This window comes from Peromyscus maniculatus, chromosome 6, assembly GCF_049852395.1.
Source record: "Peromyscus maniculatus bairdii isolate BWxNUB_F1_BW_parent chromosome 6, HU_Pman_BW_mat_3.1, whole genome shotgun sequence".
In the NCBI taxonomy this organism is placed as follows: Eukaryota; Metazoa; Chordata; class Mammalia; order Rodentia; family Cricetidae; genus Peromyscus; species Peromyscus maniculatus.
In genome coordinates, this window is record NC_134857.1 from 65031773 (window position 1) to 65059595 (window position 27823).

Sequence of the window (27823 nt, forward strand, 5' to 3'; positions counted from 1 at the left end):
GGGTACTAACCTCATCCCGGGGGCCACATCTCCTAATACCATCACATTGGAGACTAGGGATCTATATAGGAATTGGAGGGGGTCCACAAGTAGTTCGTAGATGTAGGTAAACAGTTGTTTTCATTGTTGTAGTGTGAATCAGAGGAACTCACTGTCACGCAATTACAAAGAAAGATGAACTTTTGAGCGGCTCTGTGCTGTCCGGCTTGGTCATCCTGTGGAGGCACGGCCTAGCCAGAGTGCAGCTTAAAGCCACTGACCTCTCCCTGGGCATCACATCTTTCTCCTTAGAAAAAACGTTTCACCTAGTGATGTGTCATCGGCATGTAATATTTTTCCTCTGTTGGACCAGGGTGAGTATGAGGCAGTTCCACACCATGACAGGACAAAGTTCCTCTGTTGTGGAATATCAATTTTATGATGTGTTACGTTCATTTTTTTTTGCTGTGGAATATTTGTTTAATGATATAAAGATGTGTTGCATTATTTTTTTAACTGTGTTCTGTCATAGTTTATTAATGATGACTAAAAGACGAGCAAAAGGAAGTGAAGCACGTGTCCAAAACCAAAAATGATATGATCATTCTTTTATGTCTTATTTGTTTAACTCTGTGAGGCTGTGTTGCTTTGCCTGTCTAAAACACCTGATGAGCTGAGAGGCCACTATCGAGGCAGGAGAGTGATAGGTGGGCCTGGCAGGCAGAGAGGATAAATGGGAGGAGAGAAGATAAAGGGGGGATCGAGAAAAGGAGGAGAGGAGGACGCCAGGGTCCAGCCACCCAGCCACACATCCAGACATGGAATAAGAAGGAAAGAAAGGATATACAGAAATAGAGAAAGGTAAAAGCCCAGAGGCAAAAGGTAGACAAGATCATTTAAGTTAGAAAAGGTGGCTAGAAACAAGCCAAGCTAAGACTGGGCATTCATAAGTAAGAATAAGTCTCTGTGTATTTATTTAGGACCTAAGTGGCAGGCCTGTGTAGAGCAAAGAGTTAAAAAAAAAAAAAGCACTATATCCCTCCACCCACATCATCTCCACTGGAGCTAGGTGAGGTCCTTTCCCATTCTGTGTTGGGCTTTTAAATTGCACTCAAGGTCAGACAGAGTCATCTTTATTATACTCTGAACTAGGGAATGCTCCACTGTAGTGGTTTTTCTTGTTGCTATGACAAAAGCGACTTCAGAAAAGAACAGTTTATTTTGGGTCACAGATTAAGAATTCAGTCCATCATAGCAGGGAAGGTATTGTGACCCAAGAGGGAAGCAGTTGGGGATACTGGGTCCACAGTCAGAACAAAGAGGGGATGAATGCTGATGATCAGCTCACACTCACCTTTTTACTCATCTGGAGCCCCGGAATATGGAATGGTGCCATCCTCAGTGGGGAGGGGGTCCTCCCACCTCAATGAACCTCATCTAGAAACTCACAGACACGTCCAGGGTTTGCCTCCCTCTCCATTCCAGGTTCTCTCAAGTTGACAGTCCATGTTAACCATGACACCCACCAATGCATTTTCCTAAACCGCTATAAATGGTGGGTTTTCTTACTCTCTCCAAAGATTGCCTTGAGAATCTTATTTCACAAATGAGCTAGACATCGTGTTTTTATTTAAAATCCAGGAGGATATGTCAGACACTCTCAAGGGCAGACTGTGCTGTGCAAAATGTAAAACACAATACTGAAACCCACATCATCCGAATAAATATCAAAGAATTCCTTTCCATGGATAAGTGCCCTTATTAAAAATTAAGGCAGAATGGAACCAGGCAGTGGTGGTGCACACCTTTAATCCCAGTACTTGGGAGGCAGAGCCAGATGGATCTCTGTGAGTTTGAGGCCAGCCTGGTCTACAGAGCGAGATCCAGGACAGGCACCAAAAACTACACAGAGAAACTCTGTCTCAAAAAAAAAAAAAAAAAAACAAAACAAAAATTAAGGTAGAATGCATTCCTATCTATCTATTATCTGTTTGTCTGTCCATCCATGCTTTCATTCATTCATTCTCTATCCATCCATCCATCCATCCATCCATCCATCCATCCATCCATCCATCCTTCCATCCATCATTTTGTGGTGCTAGAAATTGAACCCAGGCTTTATGTTTGGAAGCCATGTACTCTTCTTACACCAAGTTATATCTCCAGGCCCATTTATTTACATCTAAATGTGCTTTTTTATGGTATGCATTTCACATCCTGTAAGTGCACATTTAGATTTATTCAGAAACCGTTTGACAATATCCTGATAACCTATGGCTTGGGAAATGGCTCATGACATGACAGAGCCTCTGATGCCCTGTCAGTGTGTCAAAGTGCCTGGTTAAGGCTGGACTGCCTGTGTTTGTGGGAGGTTTACCTCTGGTTTTGGCTCATCTTCAACACACGCCCAACTTGAGCTTCATTTCCATCAAATCAACAGTCCATGTCACACTGAATGGAAAAGCCAAGTACAGTGGATCAGGTTCACCACCGAATGCACCTGGGCTATATTTAAAACTTACCGAGCCGGGCGGTGGTGGCGCATGCCTTTAATCCCAGCACTCAGGAGGCAGAGCCAGGCAGGTCTCTGTGAGTTCAAGGCCAGCCTGGTCTACAGAGTGAGATCCAGGGCAGGCACCAAAACTACACAGAGAAACCCTGTCTCGAAAAACCAAAAAATAAATAATAATAATAATAATAATAAAAACTTACGAAACCATGACCTGTCAGGTTTATCTCCATGGCAGTCTCGATTTTGTTCATGTTCAGGCACTGATGAGGAGTTGGAACACTCAGGATACAGCACCACGGAAGAAGGAATACTAGACGAGGAGACGACAACGAGTGCTTTGGCTGTCGGGACCACGGAAGTGTCAGCCACAGGCACAAATTCTACCTCCACCGAGGAGACTGTCGATCCCCCAGGCCAGCTGCAGTTTGTGTCAATGGTGGTGGTCCCCCTGGCAGTGCTGGTCTTCCTTCTGTCCGTGATTCTCATCGCCATCTACCTTAAAAGCAGGAGACCTAAACGAGGTAGGTGACTGGTGTGTCCCCGTTTGCAGACAATTGTTTTACCCCTGAACGGGCCGCCAGAAACAAAATGCTCTTTTCTTTTCTTTTCTGCAGAGCCTTCTAGCCAAGGATCTCAAAGCGTCTTGCAGACGTGTGAGTATCTGCTTGGTGGTGGGGGTAATAGTTACTGATGAGTGATATATCTCACTGACGTCTTCAAGGAGTTAATAATGCCATTGTGTGTGTGTGTGTGTGTGTGTGTGTGTGTGTGTGTGTGTGTGTGTGTGTGTTTAATTTTCAGTCTACATTGAAATTATAATAAACTGCTGTTATCGGAGCATGTTCGAGACCAGGGTCCTGGAGAATCTTGGCCACTAGAATAATTTGACATTTCACCTTGTGGGAGGAAAGGGTCAGGCAGGTGCCGTGTGAGTCAGATTGGAGTTCAGGACAAAGGCTTGAAGGGTCCATCACTCTCCCGTGAAAAGGCCTCCTTTGTCCACATTTCTATAATGGAAATGACTTTCCCCAGCCCACATTCCAGGTTGACCTTGAAAAGGGCAGAGGGAAACATTCTTCTTGTTCCCACCGAGGCTGCGTCTATATGGAAATTGTTAACTGACTCAAGATGGCTGACTGAAATCAAGATAGGTAGCTCCCAGTCACAGGTGCGCTCTTCAAGTACAGGAGAGGACGAGAGGAGTACTAGAATTCAGGGGCTGTCTGGGTCCCAAGCAGACTTGTGCTAGTAAGCTGTGACTGACTCCAATTTTTGTTTGTTTGTTTGAAATTATATTTGTGTGTGTGTGCGTGTGAGTGTATGTGTGCGTGTGTGTGTGCGTGCGTGTGAGTGTGTGTGTGTGTGTGCAAACACGCACACACATTGGTGCACATGCGGAAGTCAGAGGACAGCTTGCAGGAATTGGTTCTCTACTTCCACCGTGTCGGTCCTAGGGATCGAACTCGGGTTGTCAGGCTTGGCATCAGGCATCTTTGCCTGCTGAGCCAGCTCACTGGCGCCGGCTTCAGTTTGAAATGGAAGCTCTTAAAAGTCATTTCAAGCTTCACTTAAGGGATAGGACCTTCCCAAGTAAGAAGCATAGGCAGGCTCACATAGAAAATTTATCCTGGGTCCTCCAGGCCTACTCACAGGGCACCTTGATGTCCGTGCTTTCTGTCCCATACTGGGACAACCACGGAGCTCCAGGCAGGTGCTGTAATGACTAATGCACAGCCAACAGATGAGGGAAATGGAGCTGGGGAGGAAGTGCTACCCTCTTCCTTCACAGAAGGAACTGGAAAATAGACAAAGGAGGAAGAGAAAACCCCTTCTCCATCACTTGATGTTTTAGAGTAGCCTAGCAACAGTAGTCTCAGGGGAGCTTCTCTGTAATCTATAGTTAAATCAAGACCCAGTGGGGCTGCCCGGACCCCGCCGGCTGCCCTTGTCGCCCAGCCTGGACTTCACTCCTCCACTCAAGTAGTCCTCCTGCATCTCTCTAAAGTAGCTGTGGGCTACAGGCATGTGACTCTGCACCTGGCTCTGTCCTTGCCTCCTTTCTCAGCCTCGGAGGAAGCAGGAGTTCCCTGTGAAACCTCCATACCTAGGGGAGTCCAGAGCTGGGCTCAGGCTTCGGAGCTCTTTGAACTCTGGGGTTCAAGTCTCTCAGTCCCAAAGGCATTTGCATGTGAGGAGCAGCCCCACCCTCAGTCTGGGCCCCTGCATCCTCTAAGCATCCCACACTCAGCTACTGTCCAAGCACCTGCTGGTCCAGAGCCTGACCTGACTTCCCCGGGATGCCAGAGGCCTGGGGACGACCACCGCTCCTTTTGTCTGAACTTTCTTCTGGTCCCCTTCCTTCACTGACCAGTTCTCGGGTTTTATGAGGTTTGAGCAATCCCTCCTGGGGCAGACTTCGTCTCTGCCCACCTCATGCTGGCTCAGTGCACCATCCACACTTACCGTTCACAGGCTTCACGCTGGCCTTATCTGAACGCTTGCAGTTTGTTTTCTGTTCTGTTTTTTTTTTTTTTTTTTTGTCTGTCACATTATGCTCTCTTTGAAGTCCAAAAGAACCAAGAACTCGGCTTAACCCTCTTGCTTGACAGACACTGTGGCATGGGGGTGAGAGAGGCAGCAGAAGCTCACTGCTTGGCTGCTTAGCTCTACCAGTCCTCTGACTCAGCTTCCTTACCCGTAAAATTGCTTAATTCAACACCCACCTTGTAGAGCTGTGAGAATTGAGTGATGTCATTTAAAAATGCCTGGATTATTAAAGGCTAACTATCTACTTACTAAAGACATTTGTGTGTGTGTGTGTGTGTGTGTGTGTGTGTGTGTGTGTGTGTGTGTATGTGTGTCTGTCTGTCTGTCTGCCTGTGTGAGCTTATATGCATCAGGTTTATACAGGTGCCTCAGAGGCCAAAAGAGGCCAAAAGAAGCTATCAAATCCCCTGGAACTGAAGTTACAGACTGTTGTGAGCTATCTTGTAGGTGCTGAACCCTGATCTTCTGCAAAAGCAATAAATGCTCTTAACTGCTGAGCCATCCATTGTTCCAGCCCCTTCACTTACTATTATTATTATTATATGTTTACTTAACATAATCTTCAGTCTGTAATATGTTTGTTGCTTGATACATGCTGTTGAATGATTGAATAAATGGATGTCAAGATCCTTTTTAAAGAAAACTTTACACTCTTAGATATAAGAACAAAATTCCAAACCTTCATGGTGAGGCAAGCCTGTCATCCCAGCATTCAGGAACTGAGGCAGGAGGATGTTGAGTTCCAGGGTTATCTGGGCTACAAAGCAAGACTCTGTCTCAACAACAACAAAAGCCAGATTTGCACATTATCCCTACTACAGATTGGCACATTGTCTTAGCTTAAATATGCCTCATTTTAAGAAAATATAACACAGAAATCTAAGAATTCTGAAACAATAGATTTCAGAAGAGTTTTTCCCCATGTGCATATGAATGTGTGTGTGTGTGTGTGTGTGTCCATGTATACGCTGCTACACGTGTGTGCAGGAGAATGTGGACATGTGTGTGGAGATCAGAGGCCAAGCTGGAGTGTCTGCTTCGGAAACACAGTCTCCCTCCTTGAGACAGTGCCCTGCCCTGGCTAAGAGGCTAGGCTCCCAGGTCCTCTTGCCTCCACCTCTTCAGGGCTGGGATTGCAAGCGTGGACACCCATGACCAGAATTTTGCCACAGGTTCTGGAGATTGAACTCAACTTCTCATGTTTGTGAGGCAGGTACCTTACTGACTGAGCATCTCCTCTACCTCAGAAAAGTTTTTGATAGAGATCTTTATTTGATTTTTTTCTATACTAACCACTACTTTTATGTAAATACAAATTCCCTTTTCTCAAACTAAATGCTGAAAGGTTAAATGCCTCTTATGAAGTCTACTCATTTGCATTTAGCATAATTAAAGTTCAAAGAATATTTAAATATACCAAGTTCCACTTAAATACGTGGGTTTTTAGGAAAAATAAAACTGTCATACTAAGTTCGACAAACAGGCTAGCTTTGTGGGACAGGTGGACACCTATGTACAGGAAAACCCCCAGGAAATAGAAATATACATCCTGTTTCTGTTCTGTATGATGGAGCCTGGACCCTTCCTCCACATCCAGGGAGTAAATCTTTACATTTACAGCTGGAGAGGACTTAACCAACACTTTTTAAGTAGCCCTTCGTTTGACTGGAAACTATTCTATCGGTGTGTGCTGGGAGGGAACTCAGGGCCTCGATTGCACTAGGTATACACTGCACCCCTAAATCACCTTTTCCCTTTTCATATCCAGGAAAGGGGGACACTGTGTACTGGGACAGTCTGCTGTCCTCTATCCTAGACCTCCAACATTCTGTCTGCAGTTGTGATTTAATACCTATAAAGGGTCGTGAATGCCTACGTATCAGAAGCATAGGCAAGCACATTTGCGTCTTTTTCACACTGTCAAAATTTACTGAATAACGATAAATTCACAAGGTGGTAGTTTGTTTGGCAACAGGTTTCCAATTAATCTTGCTTTTCTTGATAGCCAGTCAAAGCAGGCACAGGTTTTATATTTTAACCCTTACTATAATATTAATTTTTAGTCACATATTATATATCATACAGTAAAACAATAAATCTGTCTATCATTTATCTATCTATCATTTATCTATCTACCATTTATCTATCTACCCATCTATCCATCCGTCCACTCAAGTTCCTGAATGGCTACAGAGGGCTCTGAGAGGCCACAGCAGAGTTCCAGGTGCTCCAAAGAGGACCGAGAAGCCACAGCTGGGAACCTGACAGGTCCACACGGAGTCTCTGCAGGATAAAATAGAAGTGCAGGTTGGAGCTCTGCTGGAGATACTGCCACAGAGTCAGGCTGCAGGCTCAGAGTTGAGCTGCCCAACTGAGGTGCAGGGGAGGCTGTGAAGGTAAAGGGCACGACAGGGAGGGTCTAGGATGGACAGATGGACAGACAGACAGCAATTCTAGTAGGCTCTATCTGTAGTTCTCTGCATATCAGTTCCGTCTGTCTGTTTGTCTGTCTGTCTCTCTCTCTCTCTCTCTCTCTCTCTCTCTCTCTCTCTCTCTCACACACACACACACACACACACACTCACACACGAGTTGCCAGATGACAGTTGGGTGGAATAGTTGCAGTCACAGTGTCAACCATCCAGTCTTCGTAGTTCAGGTGAGAAACTTCTGCTGTTTCTGCAGCCTGGTGTGTCAGGCAACTCCTCAGGCCCAGTTTTCCTCCTATGGCTCAATCCACCCGAGTGCAGCTACAGTCTCAACTTACTTTGATCAATTTATACAGTGGCACCCTTTCTACTCGTAATAAGTTATTTTTCACTGGGTGCCTTATGGGTAGTTCTGGATAGGTGGTGTCATTCCGAGGACCTCCCAGGTCCATAGTCATCCTCCACCTCCAAAGGAAGGCAAGTTCCTCTTGCAAAATGTAATCTCTGAGGGAAAGACAGCCTGGGGGAAGAAAGTCCTCACTGTTTCAGACAGCCTAGAGTAAGGTAGGGTGGGGCACGCCTTCCTCAGCGTTGTCTTGATGTGTTAGGTGTCTCTCAAAGAACTGCTGCCGAGTATGGGCAGGAAGTCTCCCCTTAGAACAGGCCATGGCTGCCGGATGCCTGGCCCTGCTCAGGGTGTCTCCTGCTCTGTCAGGAAAGTCAGGAAAGCAGGTGGCCAGAGCCCCCTGGGGCTCCTTCCCTCAGCCACCGTGCCAACAATCCCACCGTCCATGGCACAGAAAGAAGAGGAGCTGGCCAGGGTCTCGTCAAGATACGTGACTGGAAAGGAGAGAGACAAGGTGGGGGAGCCATGACCTAGCAGGCTGGAAAGGGACAAAGTGGAACCCGAGGGGGTGGGTGCACCGAGCCGGTGGCTATTAATAAAGAGATGTAGGCCATGTGGAGTGGAGCAGGCAGGACCTGATTGCTGAGGACAAGTAATTGGTCTCCCCCCCTGGCTTAATGCTCCGCTCTTGTCCTCTCTCCCAGATGTGTTTCTGTTGCCATGGTGGCTGGGGCAGAGGTAATGGCCCTGGCGCAGGGAAGATGAGGCCACAGAAGGCTTTTTGCTCTTTTAATACTGATTACAGAGCCTCTCATTTGGTGTATCTGGAGCACTTTGGTAATGGATTTTTAAACTTTTCCATCATCTGCATGCAGGTCAGCTCCCGCTCACCTCCATGCCTGTGGGGAGCTCAGATTGGAGAAAGAAATCTGTGCTCACCGTGGGGCCATGGAGTCACTTGCTCTCTGTGCTCACAGTGGGGCTGTGGAGTCACTTGCTCCCTGAGAAATCAGTGGGGGAGTTAGTAAGCAGGGAAAGGGGGATTGGTGGGAAGTGGAGGGTGATGGGGGTGGGGGTGGGGGCTCCACAGGGTTCAGTCCCCGGGCACTGCAGAAATCAGGGGTGGTGTGGCCCATGTTTATAATGCCCGTGCAAGAGGTTCAGAAGTTCAAGGTCAACCTCAACTATATAGCAAGTTTGAGGCCAGCCTGAACTATGTGAGACCCCCCTCCACCTCAAATAACAACAACAACAAAACTGTGGGCCCAAAACGTGTAAGATGAAGCCATCCCAGCCTCACCTCAGCTCCCGGAGAGTCAAGCATCACTGGAAGCTTCAGATTCTATTCAGGGGAGGAAGAGAGACCCACAGTGCCTTCAGGGCAAGCAGTGATGGCATGAAACCCGCCCTCCTGGATTAGCCATGCCACTGAAGCTTGCCAACCAGCAGCATACACCAACTGTGCCACCCTGAGCTCAGTTCCAGGTGCCCGCTCAGGGCTGTGTTTCCTCGCTGATGACTGTACCTGGGCAGGCTAGACACGAGGTGGCCTCTGATTGTCGGGGTCAGGAGCATTGGACCTATCTGGGGACCTCGACAAAGGTTTGCCTTCCAAAGCATCTGTCTGGTTCACAGGGCACCTACTTGCCATCACTGATTCCCTTCTCAGGGGATGTTGGTCTCCCTGCCAAACTAAACAGAGTTCGCTTGGGCCAGGCAGCGGGCTATGATCCTCGCCACCTGTTCATCTGGAGTCTAATCTGCATTAGAGCTGTTTCGTCAAATGGTACCTGACTCTCACCCCAATCAGCAGCCATCAAAGACAAGCTGGTTGGAAGTCCCACTATTATAGTAATGATAGGTCCCGAAGACCAGATGTGAATTTAACTCCATTGCTAGACAACTGAGATTAAAGCCTGTTCATCTGTCTAGTGAATATTTACTAGGCGTTTGTTAGGAACTGTGCTAGCAGGATGGGGGGGGGGCGGCTGGGGCGTGCCACAGTGAACAAGGCAGATGCTATCCTGGCCCTTTGGGAGCTGTGTTGTACTGGGAGAGCCAGACGGAAGAGAATCAAGCAGATGGTCTAACAGGTGAGACCCTGGCCAGTACTGTGAAGGAAGCAAGTGAAATGCAGAGCCGGGGACCAATGGGACAGACGGACCTTCCCGAAAGAGAGGTGGGGATGACTGACTGAGAAGTGGAGCGATCCAGCCATTCCAAGAGCGGGGTGAAGGGGGCTTTCAAAGGCATCCCTTGATGGAATCACCCACGTGACATAGTGTTCAGAATGGTGTGTCATGAGGACATGATGCTGGAACATTATTTTATTGAAGGGCATCAGGAATCAACCTCTTGATTTTGTTTGTTTGTTTGTTTAACACTTCCTTTCTTTCCTAACCATGCTTTTCCTCTTCACATGGATGCAAAAATAATAAGGAAGGTGAGCACTCTCGGGGAGCACTCATCTCTAAAGAATGCAGAGTCCGTGGTTCTGTGGGCATTCAGATCTGGTTTCCCTGTAGCGGTGTGACTGACTTGGAGGCTAATGACTGCCCCTTTAGAAGTGTGATTCACGGGCCTCAAGGTGCCTCAGTGGGTAAAGGCCTTCAGTTTGATCTCTGGAACTTACATGGTAGAAGGAGAGAACCAACTTCCACAAACTGTCCCCTTCTCCTCACTCCAGTGCTGTGGGTCGCCATGCACAAAATAAATACAGTAAAAACAAGTTTTTAAGAATGTGATCACTTGCTGCTGTCTCCTTCCCGTTGCTAAGGAGCCTCAGGGTTGTTGCCGTAAATCCCCGCAGGTGACCGGAGTTGGTCTGACTCCTGTGTCTGTTCTCTTTCAGATGAACCAGTTGGTGAAAACCTGAAAGTGTGAGTGAGCCCTCCCGGCCTGTCCTCAGTTCCCCTGCGGTGTGGGCAAGAATAGTTGGGGGGGGGGGGCCTGGGTGGTTTCTTGTGGCTAGTACCCCTGGACATTGACAGCGCCCATTGTCACAAGGGAGATGTATCTTAGCCTCCAAACCTTACCCAGTGTTCTCTGCTATTGTCACCTGCCAGAAAAGGGTTTTCGCCTGGCTGCTACCAGTGCCAAATGCATGGCAGTTAAATATTCTGGCCCTAGGCGAACACCAAAGACACGGAGTGATGCCTCTCCTGCCCCTCCCATCAGCTTCCCGGAAGTAGACCCTACCTGCTTCATCTCCCAGTGCCCCGCCCACAGCGCATTCAGAACTGGGGTCTTTCCTCCCCGGCTCCATCCATCTTGACCAGAGCTTTCGCCCCTATCCATGCCCTTGAAGCCTGGGAGATTTTTTTTTGAGAGCTGCAGTCTCATTCCTCCTAATTAGAAAAGCCTGGGCACTGAAGGAGACCAGATAAAAGTACCCTGATGACTGTCCTCTTGATCTGGGTCATTGATCAAAACTCCACGACAAGAGAAGCAACACTAGGCAAGATCGGGAAGCTAAACGAGGCAGCCACTGGGCACCCTGACAACCACGTCCTTGGTCTCCAGGGAGCCGATTCTCTTTCAGTCCACTCCCCGGCCCCTGTGCCATCCAGCTCGGCCTTAGTGACAGATCAGGATTTCTTGCAGACTTTGCCTTTCTTCCTGTTTGTTTGATATGCCTTTGATTAGGGCAAACCCGGGGCTGGGCTGGGGCATCAGACACTGAATCAGGTTCTTTCTAACTAGTCAATGTTCTAGGCTCTTCCCCAGATGAAATGCAGCCTATGGGGCATGTTCCTTTTTTAAAGCATGCCTTTCTGCTCTCCGTCTAGCCCTATTTTTGAAGAGGACACACCCTCTGTTATGGAAATAGAGATGGAAGAGCTTGATAAATGGATGAACAGCATGACTAGAAACGGTACGTGGAATCCCAAAGCATTTGTTTGCCTCTCTGGTGGTGGAAGGCTGGAAGGCTGCCTTGGCTTCACCAACAGCTCAGTAGATCTGAAGTCATTCTCCATCTGGCACAGGGTCTGAATGGCCCTTACCTGTCCAGTTTAATCATAACCATGTATCTGTTGGGACCACTTGTTTTTAATTTGTGTACAAGTTGAAATGGGACTTTTCAAGGGGAGATGGTGCTGTTAATCGTTGCTTTCTGAGCGTGTGTGGTATGTATGTATGTGTGTGTGTGTGTGGGGGTGTGCTGGGAATCCAAGCCTAGCCTCTCACACACTAGGCATGTACTTTACCTCTAAGCTGCATCTCCAGCCTTCATCCTTCTCCTCAGAGATGGAAATCTGAGATCAAATTATCTGGGGGAGGAAATCTGACATGACCTTGTATTTTCTTGAATTTAGACTTTCAATCTGTATGTGGTTAGACAACTTCATCAAGTGCATTTTACATGAATCACTGTCCCATACAAAAGGTGGGAGAGCTGTGTGCCTATTTAATCAGATAAAGATAAGACATAGTCTTAGTAGCCGAAAGGTAAACAAATGGTGACAAATGGTGTGGAGTCTGACAAGATGACCCTAGAACATCTCTAGTCTGTAGATAGTTCTGTCAGACAGGACTACTGTAGACAGTAATCGGGTGTTTCCAAACAACAGTTTTCAAGTCTTCAAAATGGTATTCTTTAAAAGTCAATACATTTTTCTTAATGTTCATATGAAATTGATAAAAATCCACTATTTATATTACCATGCTATTTGTATTTGTATGTGCTACATCTGTGGTGTGTGTGTGTGTGTGTGTGTGTGTGTGTGTGTGTGTGCGCGCGCGCGCGCACGTGCGCACGCAGATGTGTGCAGAGGAAAACATCTGGTGCTGCCCTTTAATACACTCCATTCATATTCCTTTGAGAATTTTTCACTAAACCTGGAACCTGCTGCTTTTTGGTTAGATAGACGGGACAGCAGGTTATCTCTGCTCATATGTTCCTCCTGCATACACACGTGCACATGAACACATGCGCACGCGCACACACACACACACACACACACACACACACACACACACGCACTGTGAGTGGACTTGTGCACATGTACAGCCACACTGAGGTTTTTACATGAGTGCTGGGATTTGAACTCAAGTACTCAATGCTTGTGCACTAAGTAAACATTCTCACCTACTGGGTGATCTCTCCAGCTCAATCATTTGTATTTTTAAATACAGATTTATTTAGTTATCTACTAACTTACTTATGTGAATGTATGTTCACATTTGCGTGCAAGTAGGAGCATTTATGCATGTGCATGATGGCCAGAAGAGGGTGTTGCACGTTCGGTGAGAAACCCTGCCTCAAAAAATAAGGTGAAGAGCCATAGATCAGGACACCCAATGCCAAACTCTGGCCTCCACATGGGCATACATGGGTATGCATATGACACCCCAGGAATAACAACACACACACACACACACACACACACACACACACACACACACACACATACACACACACACTGTGTGTGTGATAGAGAAGAAAGAAGCTCCCTGGAGAAGGTGGTCCCTCCCCACCTTCCTGATGCCTCTGCTATAAAGTTGTTCTGCAGACGCTTCAGGACCCGAGGCACAGCCGTTTTATTCCTGTGTCTAGCCTTCAGGAGGCATATTCTGGCTTTCAGAGCACAGTGGACTTCCGGGGACCAGCTGAGCAAGCGATGATGAATGGTGCCCTTTTCAACAGGGGCACAGAACACGGCAGTCTCGTATCTGTGTGATTCCTGCTCTCACCGTTTCGAGAGCCCCAGCATCATTAATCTTTGAACCTCTAGAACTCCCCAGTGGGGCCGCTTCTTCACAGGCAGCCGCACAGAGGGTATAGTCCGTGCTCGGCGGTGTCAGTTGTGTGGGTAGAAAAGGCAATTCCGGCGACTAACGTTGAGTTTGTTTTCTCCTGTCTTAGCCGACTATGAAGGTTTACCTACTTTGAAGGAAGAAAAGGAACCAAACCTCAGCCCAAGGTATGTCTGGTTTCTCTCAGAGGTCAGGTAGAGCGGAAGAGGGCCACGGCCACAGCCCAGCACTTACTCACTTGCTCTATGACTGGCAACTCAACCTGTCCGTTTACGTGGAGGAATGTGTGGTCAGGAAGCATGTTCTGGAAAATACAAAATATCCCAGTAGCTCTTTATCCTTAGATATAAATTAGTATTGGCATGTCCTTGACGTTTCAAAGAGATACCATTGAGCTGGCCTCTGTTTCTGTCCTAGAACTTGCTGATTATACCAAATTGAATGGTGAGGTTATTTGCCTTGGATAGACAGATGTTTGGTGAGGAAACAGGTGGAGAGGACAGCCCCAAAGAAGGTGGCTTTCAATAATTGTGATTAGGAGGAGTATTTAAAGACAAAAACAAAAACAAGCCAACAAACAAAGAACCCTAACCCACTAGGTCTGGATTACTATCAGAGAGAAATTAATTGAAATTTAAAAACATATTCCATTCTGCCACTAGGTGGCTCTGCTTGATAGAAAATTTTAGTGCCTTGGGGCCAGGTGTCATTTATTAGCCCTGGATGCTATCATTTAAATGATACTATCTTTGTGAGCAGGGAAATCAGTGAGTTTGGGGGATTTGCGATTAGAGAATTGTTTGTTCAGTATGTGGAAAAAGGTAGAAAGATTTAAAGAGGGGACTTGCTCTTCAGAGCATGACTATGTTTTGGGGAGGGGGCTCACCAGGTTATCTGCTGGGGTGACACAAAGATGACCAGACAGCAGAGACGTTGAGCTGCGACAGTAATGGGATCACTTGCCTTAGAACATACAGAATCTAGCGTGAGAGCACAGTGAACACCCATGAATACACAAGTTATCGATTCACTTGTCTTAGAGGCTTCCAGATTGCAGTCACATGTCACCAGGCGGTCCCCGAGGCCACAGCGCTGCAAATAAAGATGTTCTTGGGTTTTCCTTTGGGGTCTTTGTCTCGGCCTCTATTCCGCAGAATCCCGGTACGTTACCTAATAATTCACCACCCTGCACCTGTCTCAGTCATGGACTAACACAGTCCTACGCAGGCCAGCCTCAGCCCTGACCCTGAAGTCCACGCTTAGAGATTAAGTTCAGTTACCTCTTGGGGTATTTATATGTTCCAGTTCATCTCTAGTTCAGAAAATACTCTATCTCACTTAAATGAGAATAACAAAAAGGCAAAAGAAAGAGAAATAATGCCATTGTTACATGACCAGGGACATCACAGAGGAATCTTTCCCACATATCTTAACCTTCCCCTCCTAACGAGATGGTGCCCAGGTCAGTACAGATCCCCCGCAAACTCCATTAACATTTTTGCTGCACCCTCAGTGTTGAGAAGGGTCAGTAGTTCTGTGCGCCTGAATCTCACTCTGAATTACTGACATCACTGCAGAAACCTGCCCTTACAGAACTGTATGCTAATGAAATTTTATTAAAAATCTTGTTTGTTTGTTTTTTAAATATAGAGAGGTTGGTTTCGAAATAAGCTGCCTATAAGACAAAAAGGTCCTTATCTGTTTGAAGAGTTGTTCTATATGAACTGATCATTTTGCAAGTGAGTATCCAGAATCCTCTGTGGGCCTGGAACCATGTGGCTCCTGCCAGGGCTTCACCCCGCCCCCTGTCTGAGCAGCCAGCACTGGAGTTCTAGACTGGCTAGTCTCAGCTCTTGACCACATCCCTTCTCGAGACTTCCACAGGCGTGTGATGGTGAAAGCAGAATGAATTTACAGGGACTGTCACATGCCCTTCTCCGCCACTCACTCACAGCCCAGCTCACCATCAACACCTCCCCACGGGTGACACATTGGTTACCACAGGTGCTATGTCGCCATCAAGTAGCTGTTGGCACTGACCCCTGAGACAGCCCTCTCATCGGGTGACCTTAATGCTTCAGAAAGCAGGGGACAGCGAATATGGAGGGGGGCTTAATGGATGCCACACTGTCCATCCTCCTGATGAATGGAGACTTCTGGAATCCATCTGCAGCGTCGGTCCTCTTTGGATGTCAGACATCCTCTGGATTCTGGGATCCCTCCCAGCCCTTGACTTTCCCTGTTCTCACTGACTGCACTGTTCTGCGACCCTTCCATGCTCTCCCCACTTCTCTCCTTCCTTTCTCTCTTCCCTTATCCCCCCATCTCTGCCTCTGTCATGAGTTGGGATCTTACTATGTAGCCCAGGCTAGCCTTGGGCTCATTATCTTGCTGTCTCAGCTTTCTGAGTATTGGGATGATGGAAGTATTGACACAGATTGACATTTTAAGTATATGTGTTATTTTTAGGGTATATTAATTTCACAAAATAATAGATGTCATATTTTCATGTATCCATATATTATACTTTGATCAAACTCCCCGTCACTATTTATTAGCTCTTTACCTCAGAGTGGACATTTTACTTGAACTATGGAATCTAATTTCTGGTCTAGGAGTCTGAGAATGGAACCCCGGACCTTGTCCCTGCTAGGCTGGCGTTCTGCTTCTGTGCAGATGCTCAGCTCCCAAACAGGATTTTAGTAAGGACCTGCTATGTATAAAATATGTCAAGACCTTTGCAGTTAGGTTGTCATGTTTAAAAAACAATGGTAGGAAAAGACAACAAAAGAGTTTGAGGGAGAAAAAGTTCTCTATTCTTATTTCCCACCTAAGTGGCCTTTCCCCCATAATCCCCTGTTATGTGGCTTGCACCCGACAATGGAATCCTTTCAGGGTATTCAGAGCATTGGAGGAGGTCAGGGGTAGAGGTAGCCCAGAGTCGAGAGGCTCTCATCACCAACGATGCTAGGCTTTGCCAACACGTGATGTTAAGAACAGATCCGTTTGGTGGGTTTTATAATCAGCTGTTCAAAGTCTCTAGAGAAAGCATACTCCTCCATTGTCTGACCCCACCTGTACCACACCCCCCTCTCAAATGCCACTAGATAGTGGTACAATCCAGACAGAGTCCACCTGGTCCTGGCCTGTCCAGGCTAGCCAGCCTCTGCCTTTCTCCTGAGTCGTTTCTAGTCAGACACTCAGTGCTTCTGTCTGCACCTCGGACTACATGAGCTCAGACAGGGAGGTGCAAACGTAGCCAAGTGCCCACTGTCTGCTCCCCATCTCTGTCCACAGGTGGAGAGTTTCTACTGTGCAACCATGCAGAGAAAAGTTAAGGTACTGGGAAGTGTCTGTGGCCACTTGCAGTGTTTCCTTTGGCAGTTTCTTTCCTCTTTCCCCGTCTAGTCCCTTAAAAAAAATCATTAAAAGGGGCTGGAGAGATGACTCCGTGGTTAAGAGCACTGACTGCTCTTCCAGAGGACCCGGGTTTAATTCCAGCACCCACATGGCAGCTCACAACTCCAGTTTCAGTGGGACCCAATACCCATGGCAAAACACCAATGCATGTAAAATAAAAATAAATAAACTTTTTAAAAGATTTAAAATAATTATTAAAAGTATCCTTCAAATCAGCAAATATTAAGAGTGAACTAGCCTGGTATAGTCACACATGCTTTTAATCCCAGCACTTGAGAGGCAGAGGCAGTCGGACGCAGGCAGATCTTTAAGTTTGAGGCTAGCTTGGTCTACAGAGCAAGTTCCAGGACAACCAGAGCTACACAGAGAAACCTTGTCTCAAAAAAAAAAAAAAAAAAAGTGAACTAGTTTGGCTCAAATCTAGGTTCAGTATCACAAGGGATACAAGTAATACAAGTAATAGTTTGTGCCCTCCAGACAGGTACCCAGAATGACATTGTTAAAAACAGGTGTGTGAGCGTGTGAGCATGTGAGCGCGCGTGTGTGTGTGTGTGTGTGTGTGTGTGTGTGTGTGTGTGTGTACCAGATTATGTCTCCATAGCAGGTAGCACGATCTCTGTGTCCTGGGTGATTCTAAGCCTCATCTCAGTAACTCCACCCAGGCCAGGCCTCTGTCGGAAAAAAGAGACTTGATGAGAAAGGAGCTTGATTTAATTGTTCCGTGACTTTGTGCCAAACTGAACTCTGTACTCTGAAACTGAGTCAGAGCATCACAGCCTTCCAAGGGCTTGGTGACGGCACATTGCCACCTCCAGAGATGGCTGTGTTAGCTGTGGCCGTCACTCAGCGCGGCCACAAGATAGATGGGTCAGGAGGATGGCATGACCGTCCAGTCTGGACACACTGAGTCGCAGCTATGAGGTGAGGTGTTGGAGCCGAATCCGCCCTCATTCTGCTGGCGGCGTGCCAACTAAGTGCCTTCTTGAAGGTTGTTTAACGGTTTGTCCGTCTGTTCCTGTGTGTGCTGTGGAAAGGTGTTCCATGTTCTTCACGTGTTTACGTAACACCCCGAGACAAATTACTCATTAGTGCTGCTGTCGGAAATAAGTTGCTAAGGCTGCACGCATGCGCATCATGGCAAGCAGGGAAGGTTTACAGAGGGGCCACTGTTGTGTCGGGTGCAGCTCAGGGGCAGCTCGCCAAGGTAGTTTTAACAGGGACGCCAGGGTTTGCTAGAGTTAAACATGCATGGCTTCTTCGATCATTTCCCAGAGATGATGGATAAACCGGAGGCAGCAGGGAGCGCATCGAACTAAATACAAGAATGGGCCTATGATGGGGGACCACCTGGGTCATTGGGCTGAGGCTATGGGGGGCTGTGGAGGGCTGTGGAGGGGTCTGGGGGGCTGAGGGGAGGAGGCTGCTGACTCACTCGCTGTGGTGCCTGGTGGACATGGCACCACACGGAACACCGGGAGGGCAGATGCTGCCTGGGAATGGCCCGATGTCTCAGCAAGGCAGAAGCAGCTTGTGTCTATGCTGGGTCTGTGTCGTCCCAGAATGATGTTCCAGAGGTCATGAGCGCTCTGCTTTGGAGGAGTTAAGTAAAGGACACCACTCAGCAAAATGCTTCTCCTTAGAAATTTAAAGTGTGCTTCTGCAGACGTTTCCTTAAAGCCTTTGAGTGTTTGAGGCAGTGTTCCAGATAACTAGCAAACATTCGCCAGTGCTCAGTCTGCAGAATAAGCATTACCAACAGGCATGTATCTAAGTGCCAGGCCTGTAACATGGGGTTTCACCTGTCTCTCTCTCTCTCTCTCTCTCTCTCTCTCTCTCTCTCTCTCTCTCTCTCTCTCTCTCTCTCTCTCTCTGAGTATATGGTGCTCGGGACTGAGGCCAGAGCCTCCCTCATGCTTTACCTCTGAGCTACACCTCAACCCCTCATTTATTCTTTACAACAACCCTATATGCTATATAATTATTAGGTGTGTTTTGCCGATGAGTTCAGACAAGGATATTAAAGCTAAGAAAGGTTAACTTGCCCATGGTCACGCAGCAAGGGAGTAACTGGACCCTGATTCAAACTTCAGCCAGACTGAGTGTTTCTATGTTAAGAATCCATTTGTTAGTGAACCCCAACATTGTAACTATCATAAAAGCCACCCAAAAATGGGAACCACCCAGCACTAACACCCACAATAAGATGCATGAAATCATCATTTTAAAGGTTCAAGCACTTATTTACTGGAACAGGAGAGGGTACAGCAGGTGGGTGAGGGTACAGTGGGTAAATGTGCTCACTTTTGAGCATGAAAACCTAAGCTTGGAGCCAAGCATACACCATAAAAAAGCTGGGTGTGATCCCACACTTGACTTTAACCCACAGTCACACTCATGGAGAGGCGCTGTCTTAAGAGCGTAAGGCAGGGAGTGACAGACAGGACACCCAACACCCTCTTCCAACTTACACACGCCAAGCACCTACATTCACCAACATAAATACACACACAAACACTCAAGCCCCTCCCCATACGCACAAATTTATTTACTTATTAGTTAATTTATTGTTTGATGCTGGGGATTGAACTCAGAAACTCTCACATGCTAAGCACATGCTTTACTGCTGACCTAAACCTTCGGTCCTTCTACTGAGGGACGTGAAAGAGTTGACCAGATGGAAGCCACAGTGCGCTGCTAAATCAAAGACAAATGAAGGGACTCTAACCAGCCCGGGTCTGGCAAACACGGCTCTGGCAGGCCTTACCCTTCTCCCTGATTCCCTCTGCCTTGCTAAAAACCATTAGATTACACTCCTAAAGTTAGAACCCAAGGTCTATTCCCTTATTTGGCCGCTTCCTCCTCCTGAGGCTGACTACGAAGGTCCAGCTCTCAAAGTATTGAAATCCACCAATCAAAAGTTCCCTCTGGCTCACCTAATTAACATGCCCAATTAAAATGAAACACCTCATCTTAACATGGAGTTTCTTCTTTTACCTTTATAAACTGCCATTTCCCCATGTGCCACATCTGTCTCCTCTCCATCCAGAGGCGGTCCTTTCTTCCCTGGGACAAAGACCCCTGCCCCCTCTCTCCCTGGCTCCCTTCCCCTTCTCCCTCATCCTCTGTCTCCTTTCTTTGTATCTTGTTCTTTACCCTTTGCTCCCCTGGGGCAAATAAATCTCCTGTGTGCTGAGAACTTGGTCTTGGGGGTCCTGAGCTGATACTTTTCCTTTCAACAAGAATGTGAAGTTACCATTTCAAGTTCAACCCCATCTCTTACAAGTCCTGGTGCACATTTCATTTGGAAACCTGACTGTGCACAGATAGCCAGGATGTGAGCTAGGGCAGGATGCCAGAAAACTCACAGGGAACACAATATGCTTAACACTGTTCCCCTGGAACCAGGTAGGCATCCTTAATGGAGAGCTGGATGTAATCGCTCACACCTGTAATCAGCACTCAGGAGGCTGAAGCAGGAAGATCACTGTAAGTTCAAGGATAATCTGGCCTACAGAGTAAGACCCTGTTTGGAAAAGAAGCAAAACAAAATAAAAGCCTGGTGTGGTGGTACACACCTGCAATCCTAACACTTGGGAGGCAGCGGCAGGAGGATCACACAAGTTGAAGGTTAGCCTGGTCTAAAGAGTGAGTTCTAAGCAGCCAGGCTAATGTTGTGTGCTAGCGTTCTTAGGAGGTGTGAACAGCATCTACCCGCTCCAGATAGGGAGCTTGATGATAAACCGAAGTAAGGATACCACAAGAGTTCAAGCTGGTGAACCAATGAGTTTTGTTAGGGTTATTTATAGGAGCAGAAATGACTCAAAGACAGCTGAATCCCCAAAGCCCACCCCGGCCTGGGTGACAGCTCACAAAAGCTGGGAACCTGGAGCATACTCCACAGCCTGCAGGCCGCTCAACAGGTTGGAGTGTGGCTGGTCTGAGTGTCTTCCCGTGTCCTTTCTGCTTTACAAGCTTGAGGAGGGAGGGGCCTAGTGAACCTGGTCGGTTTGGGGGACTTCCTAAAGCTTTTGTTAACATTCAGTCTTGATAAGCTTCCCTGCAAGATGGACTGTTTCACCTCCCTCTGGACCAGTCTGCTGTCTCTCTCCCCTTTAACGTGGTAGGCCTTAACTGGCTTTCCTCCAAGAAGGAAGGGTGTTTTTGTTTGTTTGGTTTTGGTTTTGGTTTTGGTTTTTCGAGACAGGGTTTCCCTGTGTAGTTTTGGTACCTGTCCTAGATCTCACTCTGTAGACCAGATTGGCCTCGAACTCACAGAGATCTGCCTGCCTCTGCCTCCCGAGTGCTGGGATTAAAGGCGTGTGCCACCACTGCCCGGCAAGATGGAAGGTTTTAATCTCAGAAGAAACAGCCACAGAGTGAGACCCTGACTCAAAAAAAATTACATCAAAATTAAAAACTGAAATGTTTTGCAATTATAGATAATGAATCAAATTATTCTTACCACCTGAATCAATAGAAAGACAACTGACCTATTTTAAATATGAACAAATTTTATCAATAAGTAACTTAGCTAGAGAAGACATTGAAATTGCCAATAAATGTTTGAAAAAGTATATTCTTCTTAGTAATAAAAAGGTAAACAAAAGCATAGTAAAGTAAATATAATAGCTTTCTCACCTAGAAGAAGGACCGTTTACCAATGGGCCTGGAGGCATCCGAAATTCCTCTTGCAGAGACTTGTTGCAAAGGGAATGATTGGAAGTGTTCATAAAAGCTAAAAATTAGAAGTAGCCTAAAGAATTAATTATAATAAGCATTGGTTAGAGACAAGTTTTATTGTTGGTTTGACCATCTTTTCCTAGTTGTCCTTTCTTTCTTTCTTCCTTCCTTCTTTCCTTTTTTTTTTCCTTTAGTACTGGAGATTGAATTTAAGGCTTCAGCATATGCCAGCCAAACTCTCTACTATTGTATTACATTCCTAAGCCTCAATTTAAAAATATCTAATGGGTTAATGGGTGGCTATGTAGCTACTAAAATGGGAGAGAAGAGGGAGATGGGGGAGGTCCGAATCTGTAGGTTGTAGTGCTGGGAATTGAACCTTCTGTGTGCCGGGAAGAGCTCCACCACTGAGCCGTACCCCACCCTGTGTGACCAGGAGTGGGAAAAATAGATTACAGAACAATGTGCATATTAAGATCCTATTTTTGAACAAAGGAGAAAATATCTTTAGAACAGAAAAATATCTGAAAGAATAAGTGCCAACGTATTAGCTATAGTGAAGGTTCTGGTGTTTTTCTTCTGTGTTTTGGGAGGCAGGCTTGCTGGAAGTGGAACCCAGAACCTTTCATATGGTAACCAAGCATTCTACCACTGAGCTACATCCCTACCCCTGTATTTTCCGATTTTTTAAGAACAATGAACATGGACTGGTTTGACAATAATTTTGAAAGCCATTTCTGCTAAAACCGTCAGACAGAGCTCAGTGTTACAGATGAAAGAGGGTCTTGCTGGATAAGGCCATAAAAGGAAAAGGTCCCGTCTGGGGACCTCTGTTCCACAGAGATGGGTGTCTGGCCCTTAGCTATACTGTTGTGGCACCACCCTGTTTCCAAGGAATGAAGCCTCGCTCACCGACTTTGAGGTTTTCAGAGTGACATAATGGTTTGTTGGTACCTAACTCTTAGAGAAGATTCCTTCTTTAGTGTATAGGGGGTATTGGTGATCAAACCCAGGGCCTGGAGAGTCCGTGTGGCAAGCAGGCTCTCTGTCACTGAATTACACCCCCAGAGGGGGGAAAATTCCATTCATTGTCCACATTTAATAAGTTTTGTGTTATAGAAGCCATTTCTCTGTGTATTCCCTGCACCAGTGCATTGGATACAGTTCTGCCCTCCTCTCCCTTTTCCATGCTTCCCTTGTTCCCATAGCGCACACACACACACACACACACACACACACACACGCACGCACGCACGCACGCACGCACGCACGAACCCCCCCCAACACACAGAGAGAGAGAGAGAGAGAGAGAGAGAGCTATGTCTCTCTCCCCTGTCAAGGACACACACACACACACACACACACACACACACACACATGTATGTGTATATACTGACTGATCTATCATCTACTGTGACTGTTTGTATTTCTGACAGTCTCACTGTTTCCCAGGCTGCAGTTGCTGGGACTACAGGTGTATACCCTAGCTAACACACGATGCTTTACTGAGCATCTGGAGGACCAGTCAGAGGCTGCAGTAGACTGCACCCACCTGAGAGCCAGGGAGAGAGAGCACAGCTGTTCACTGTGCTCATTCATGCTCTTCCTTGGAGACAGAGTTGACTGACCATAGAGATGCACTAGAATGTGAGTAGAGAGGACACCAAACCCAGAGGAGAAGCAGGAAGCAAGAAGCAGGGCTCCAGGACAGGCAAGAGGAGCCCCTGCCACACTGGGAAAAAGCTGTGAAGTCAGATATTGAACAAAGATAGCCAAGCTAGAAACAAACAAAAAAGGCATGCATTAGCCAACAGCATGGTCATGTTCAAATACCAGGTCTCTAACTTGTAATCATTCATACCCCAAGATACCCATGGTGGAATTCTAAATGGTGCAGAGAACATGCCCTAGCCCCTCTGTGGGCCTGACAAGATGCACGGTTGAAAACAAGCCAGGACCACAAACCCTTGAGGGAAAACAACACATGTGTGTTTTGTTTGTTTGTCTGTTTGTTTGTTTTTGAAAAGACATTTGGCATGTATTCATAGGGAATGGGATTAGATTTAATTAAAGGAGAGAACCTCCAACTCCATCTGGTTCTCTCCTGTCACTGGGGAGGCATTTAAGGAGAGCTAGGGATTGTCTCTTGGTGTACATGGATTTCCTCTTCAACAATGGAACATAAAATTCAAATTGCCCCTTATTTGGGAATTCATAAGATAAACAGTGTTGGCTTTCTGATTGTTTAGACTCACCTCTGAAATCCAGGGATCACCTTTCCCTTGCTTCTTGGAAACGTGCTATTGTTCTGTTCTGTATTTCTTTTTTTTCCAGTGACAACGAATCCTAAATCTGAGCAGTGTTGATGTTTTCCAAGAGCGCACTCCCTGAGGGCACTTGCTGGGCCTGCCAAGGGAAGATGAAGAGGAGACACATTTAATTAATTTCAAATCAGTGTAGACACAAGAAGCTTTTGCTGTTTCTTCCACCACCCCTCTTCAGAAGATGACATCGTGGACTTGGAAGAAGGAAGGACTGAAGTCCTAGGAAAGGTCTGGCTGCCCGCCATCGCACTCAGGGTGCAGGAGCGCAGAGGTGCTGGCTGTCCCCTCCTCACTGCCTTCTCCCCCCTCGTTCTGATCACCCTTAATTTGCCGTCACTGCTCTGCTTCACCCCTGAGGGTTCAAATCAGGAAGCTGGTCCTCTTCCAGGTCACCTCACTATCTAACAGCTTTGGATAATGTCCTTTCATTATTTATGTCCTCTGACGGGTCAGCTCTGTTCATCTGGGGACTTTTCTCACGTTACTTTATGCCATAGAAAAGACACCACACAAAGCCAAGTGTTTCGTAGCCACACCATCCCAGGGAGCTGCTAAGCTTGTTTCTTACCTGCTAAGAAAACATAGCAAGAAAGTGCACAGTCCTCACGGGAGATCCTAGGGTGGCTCGTAGACATGCACTCAGCCACACTCAGCCACGCTCAGCCACCTCTCCATCACTTTTGGAAACTTTGTGGAAGAAATAGCAATATTTAAAGGGAGAAGCAACATTTTCCTTCTCCGCTAAGATCGCCTCCATTTGCAACATCTCAGATGCTGCTGTTCCCACCTCGTCTCATCCCGCAGGCCTGGCCTGTGCTGTGCAGGCATGGGGCATGGAATGCGTGCAGGCTGAGATCATCTGTCACCCTTCTGCATCATGGAGACCGTCAAGGCCGAACAAGATATAGCTGTCTCCGTGGCAGCTGTGGCTCACTGTGCTCTCCAGTCTCTCCTGCAGGATACAGCCCTTCCTGTAGGGCTGCGAAGAGTCCCAGTCCTCAGCACGGCACTTCACTTCGAGGTGGCTATCAGGTCATCAGAGAAGGCATTCTACATGAGATTACTTGACATCCATGCGCTAAAAACATTGGAGCAAAATGCAGACGGCCCCGTGAACCTCCTCTCTGTCAAGTCAGTCCCGTGTAGTCCTTAGCGTTCTAATTCTGACCTCAGGAAGGCCGTCTAGCAAATCGAGTCCTCAGCTCTCATGGGATGCTTGGTATTTTATTCCAGGAAAAGAAACAGAATGAAAATTTTATTCTGCAAACCACATATAAGCCGAGGGGAGATGAAGTGAACAGAACTTTTTGCTGCTGACTTTGGGGTCTGTGTTTGAAAGGCTGCCTTCACGCTCCACAGAGTGCCTTCTGCCTCCCTGGGGCCCCTCTACCGAGCTCTTACCTTCTGAGCTCTGCAGATAATTTTATAGGCAGAGCTGCAGGCTACAGTGGTTTCTCTATCCAGTGAAAGACTCTCCCGGCTCTCCCACCGTCCTGGGACTGTGCAATGCCCTGACAGAAGATGGTGTTCAACAGTGTATCCTCAACAGGTTTGTCTGTCATGTTCCCAGCGTTCTCACTGACACACCTCTGAGTTCCTGCCCCTGTGGACACTCACAATCGATTTATAATCTTCTCTGGTTCTCAGACATTCACCCGGCAGATGCCACCTTCTGAGTCATCATTCCTTGTCTGTTCTTCTGCCCATGACTGTTACTTTGAATTTGTCTCTCTTTCTCTGAGAAGTCTAGTTCCTTCTTTCTTGGACTGTCTAAGATCCTCGCTGACTACCCAGGCCTTTGACCTGGATCTAATCCTGTCCAATGTCAGACTTCAGAAGTTCTCAGGAGTGTCTGAGGTCTTGGACTGTTACTTTGGATAAAGCAGTGTTTCATGAGATGATAATGAAATTCTCACTCAATATGCTTAAATAACCTCAAACTCCCAAAGAAACAAATTCACCAGCATGATGTCGAGTTTACCTCTGAGAAACAAATTCACCAGCATGATGTCGAGTTTACCTCTGAGAACTGTGCGGACTTCTCTAGCTGCACAGAGCACAGGAACTTTCTACAAAGCTAGTTTGCTCTGGCGGGACTCATGACATGAGCATGGATCAAGCAGTCGGTTTAACCCTAGGAGCCTGAGTCTTTTTATTACTATACAGTCAGAGCACAGCATATGCAGCATATGACAATTCCAAGGATTCTTTTTTACATTTTTTAGAGATTTATTTACTTATGTATCTGAGTGCTCTATTTGCATGTGTGCCTACATGACAGAAGAGGACATCAGATCCCATTATAGATGGTTGTGAGCCACCATGTGGTTGCTGGGAATTGAACTCAGGACCTCTGCAAGGGTAGCCAGTGCTCTTAACCACTGAGCCATCTCTCCAGCCCTCCAAGAATTCTTAAAACAAAATATTTATCTTTTGCATTATTAGTAGAAAAAAAACTATCAATTTGTTCTAGCTGGATAGCCAATCAGAACAAATCGGATTTTAAAATAAAGACAGACAGAGAATTTATCTCAGTCGGTGGATTGTTTGCCCAGCATGCACAAAGCCCTGGATTCAATTCCTCTCATTGCATAAACTCAGTGTGGCTGCAGGTAGATCATTCCTCCAAGCTTAAGGTCATTGTCAGCCATATAGTGAGTTTGTGCTCAGCCTGGAATATGTAAGACCTGACTCAAAAACAAAAAACAAAACAAAATAAAAACATTTTAAAGAGACATACTTCAGTGTATTTTTCAAGCAAAGTGGGTTGATAACATTGCCTGGCAGAATTCCTTTGGAAACTTGTTTCAATAAATACGTAAAAACCTCCATTTGTGACTCTTTAAAAAAAAAAAAAAACTGCTATTGAATTTGTTCTTTGACAATTTCCTATAAGTATGGAGTACATTCTGATCACGGGAACCCTCACCCTCTCTAATCCCCTTCCCATCCCTTCACTCTCCCCACATGTCTCCTTTCCACATGACATGCCATTCAGTTTGGTTTTGAGACACATTGAGTTTAACTGGGATTGTCTGTGGGGCCCAGGGTTTGGAATTAGTGGGCTCCTAAGTGAGTATACAACTGAAGACAATGACTGTCCCTCCCCAGGGATCCATTAGTAGCCAATAGTTTTCCAATCTGTGACTGCCTGTTGATGGGCTGTCTTGTGTAGGCAGTCACAGCCACTGTGAGGTCATGGCTGCACTGCTGTGCCCCGCCAAAAGAGACAGGATTTCACAGCCCTCTCCCTATCTTCCGGCTCTTACAGTTGCAAGGATTCTTGAGCTCCCAAGCTAAAGGAGGCAGTATTTAACCTGGAGTATCTGTAGAAACATATGTAACTCCTAGTCTTAATCTGAGGCTTCTCTTTGTGGTGAATGACAGTGAATGCAGAGACCCGTGGCTGTTCAAGGTGCTGAGAATAAGTGACAGTTGAGTGATCCACCCTACACAGGCCATTTGCAGTGTCCCGATGCCTCTCTCCAGGAGGGCATTAGTACTCATATGCATGGACACAGTCTGGATCAAGCTTGGCCTCCATGGGTGGCATGTCCCTTTGACTTTCAGAGCTCTAGCAATGGAAATAATACCAATACAACTGGAAATCTGGAAAAAAAAAAAAAAAAAAAAAAACACCTCCGTGTGATCTCGCAATTGGGTTTTATAAGACAACAATTTACACCATCTCTGGAAAAAGACCTTCTGTTGAGTAAACAAAATGTGGGTGCTAGTTTCAGCTCCTGTCAGAATTAGTGCAAATTCTAAGCCTTGTGGAGTGATAAGACATGGTTCCCACTGGGAAGACGATGCTGAAGTCATCATTGCG

The 27823-nt window shown here is 46.6% G+C and overlaps 1 protein-coding gene across 2 annotated transcripts in view; it reads left to right on the forward strand.

Moving 5' to 3' along the window:
- Positions 1 to 26823, forward strand: part of Tmem154 (transmembrane protein 154) — a 41768-nt gene extending 14945 nt beyond the window's left edge. For both annotated transcript variants that reach the window (XM_006985336.4, XM_076574327.1), the window contains exons 2-7: positions 2749 to 3012; positions 3106 to 3144; positions 10665 to 10692; positions 11602 to 11687; positions 13680 to 13737; positions 24005 to 26823. In XM_006985336.4, the coding sequence (XP_006985398.1) occupies positions 2749 to 3012; positions 3106 to 3144; positions 10665 to 10692; positions 11602 to 11687; positions 13680 to 13737; positions 24005 to 24020 (491 nt within the window). In that variant the 3' untranslated portion in view covers positions 24021 to 26823. The remainder of the gene's footprint in view (positions 1 to 2748; positions 3013 to 3105; positions 3145 to 10664; positions 10693 to 11601; positions 11688 to 13679; positions 13738 to 24004) is intronic.
- Positions 26824 to 27823: the final 1000 nt, after the last annotated feature.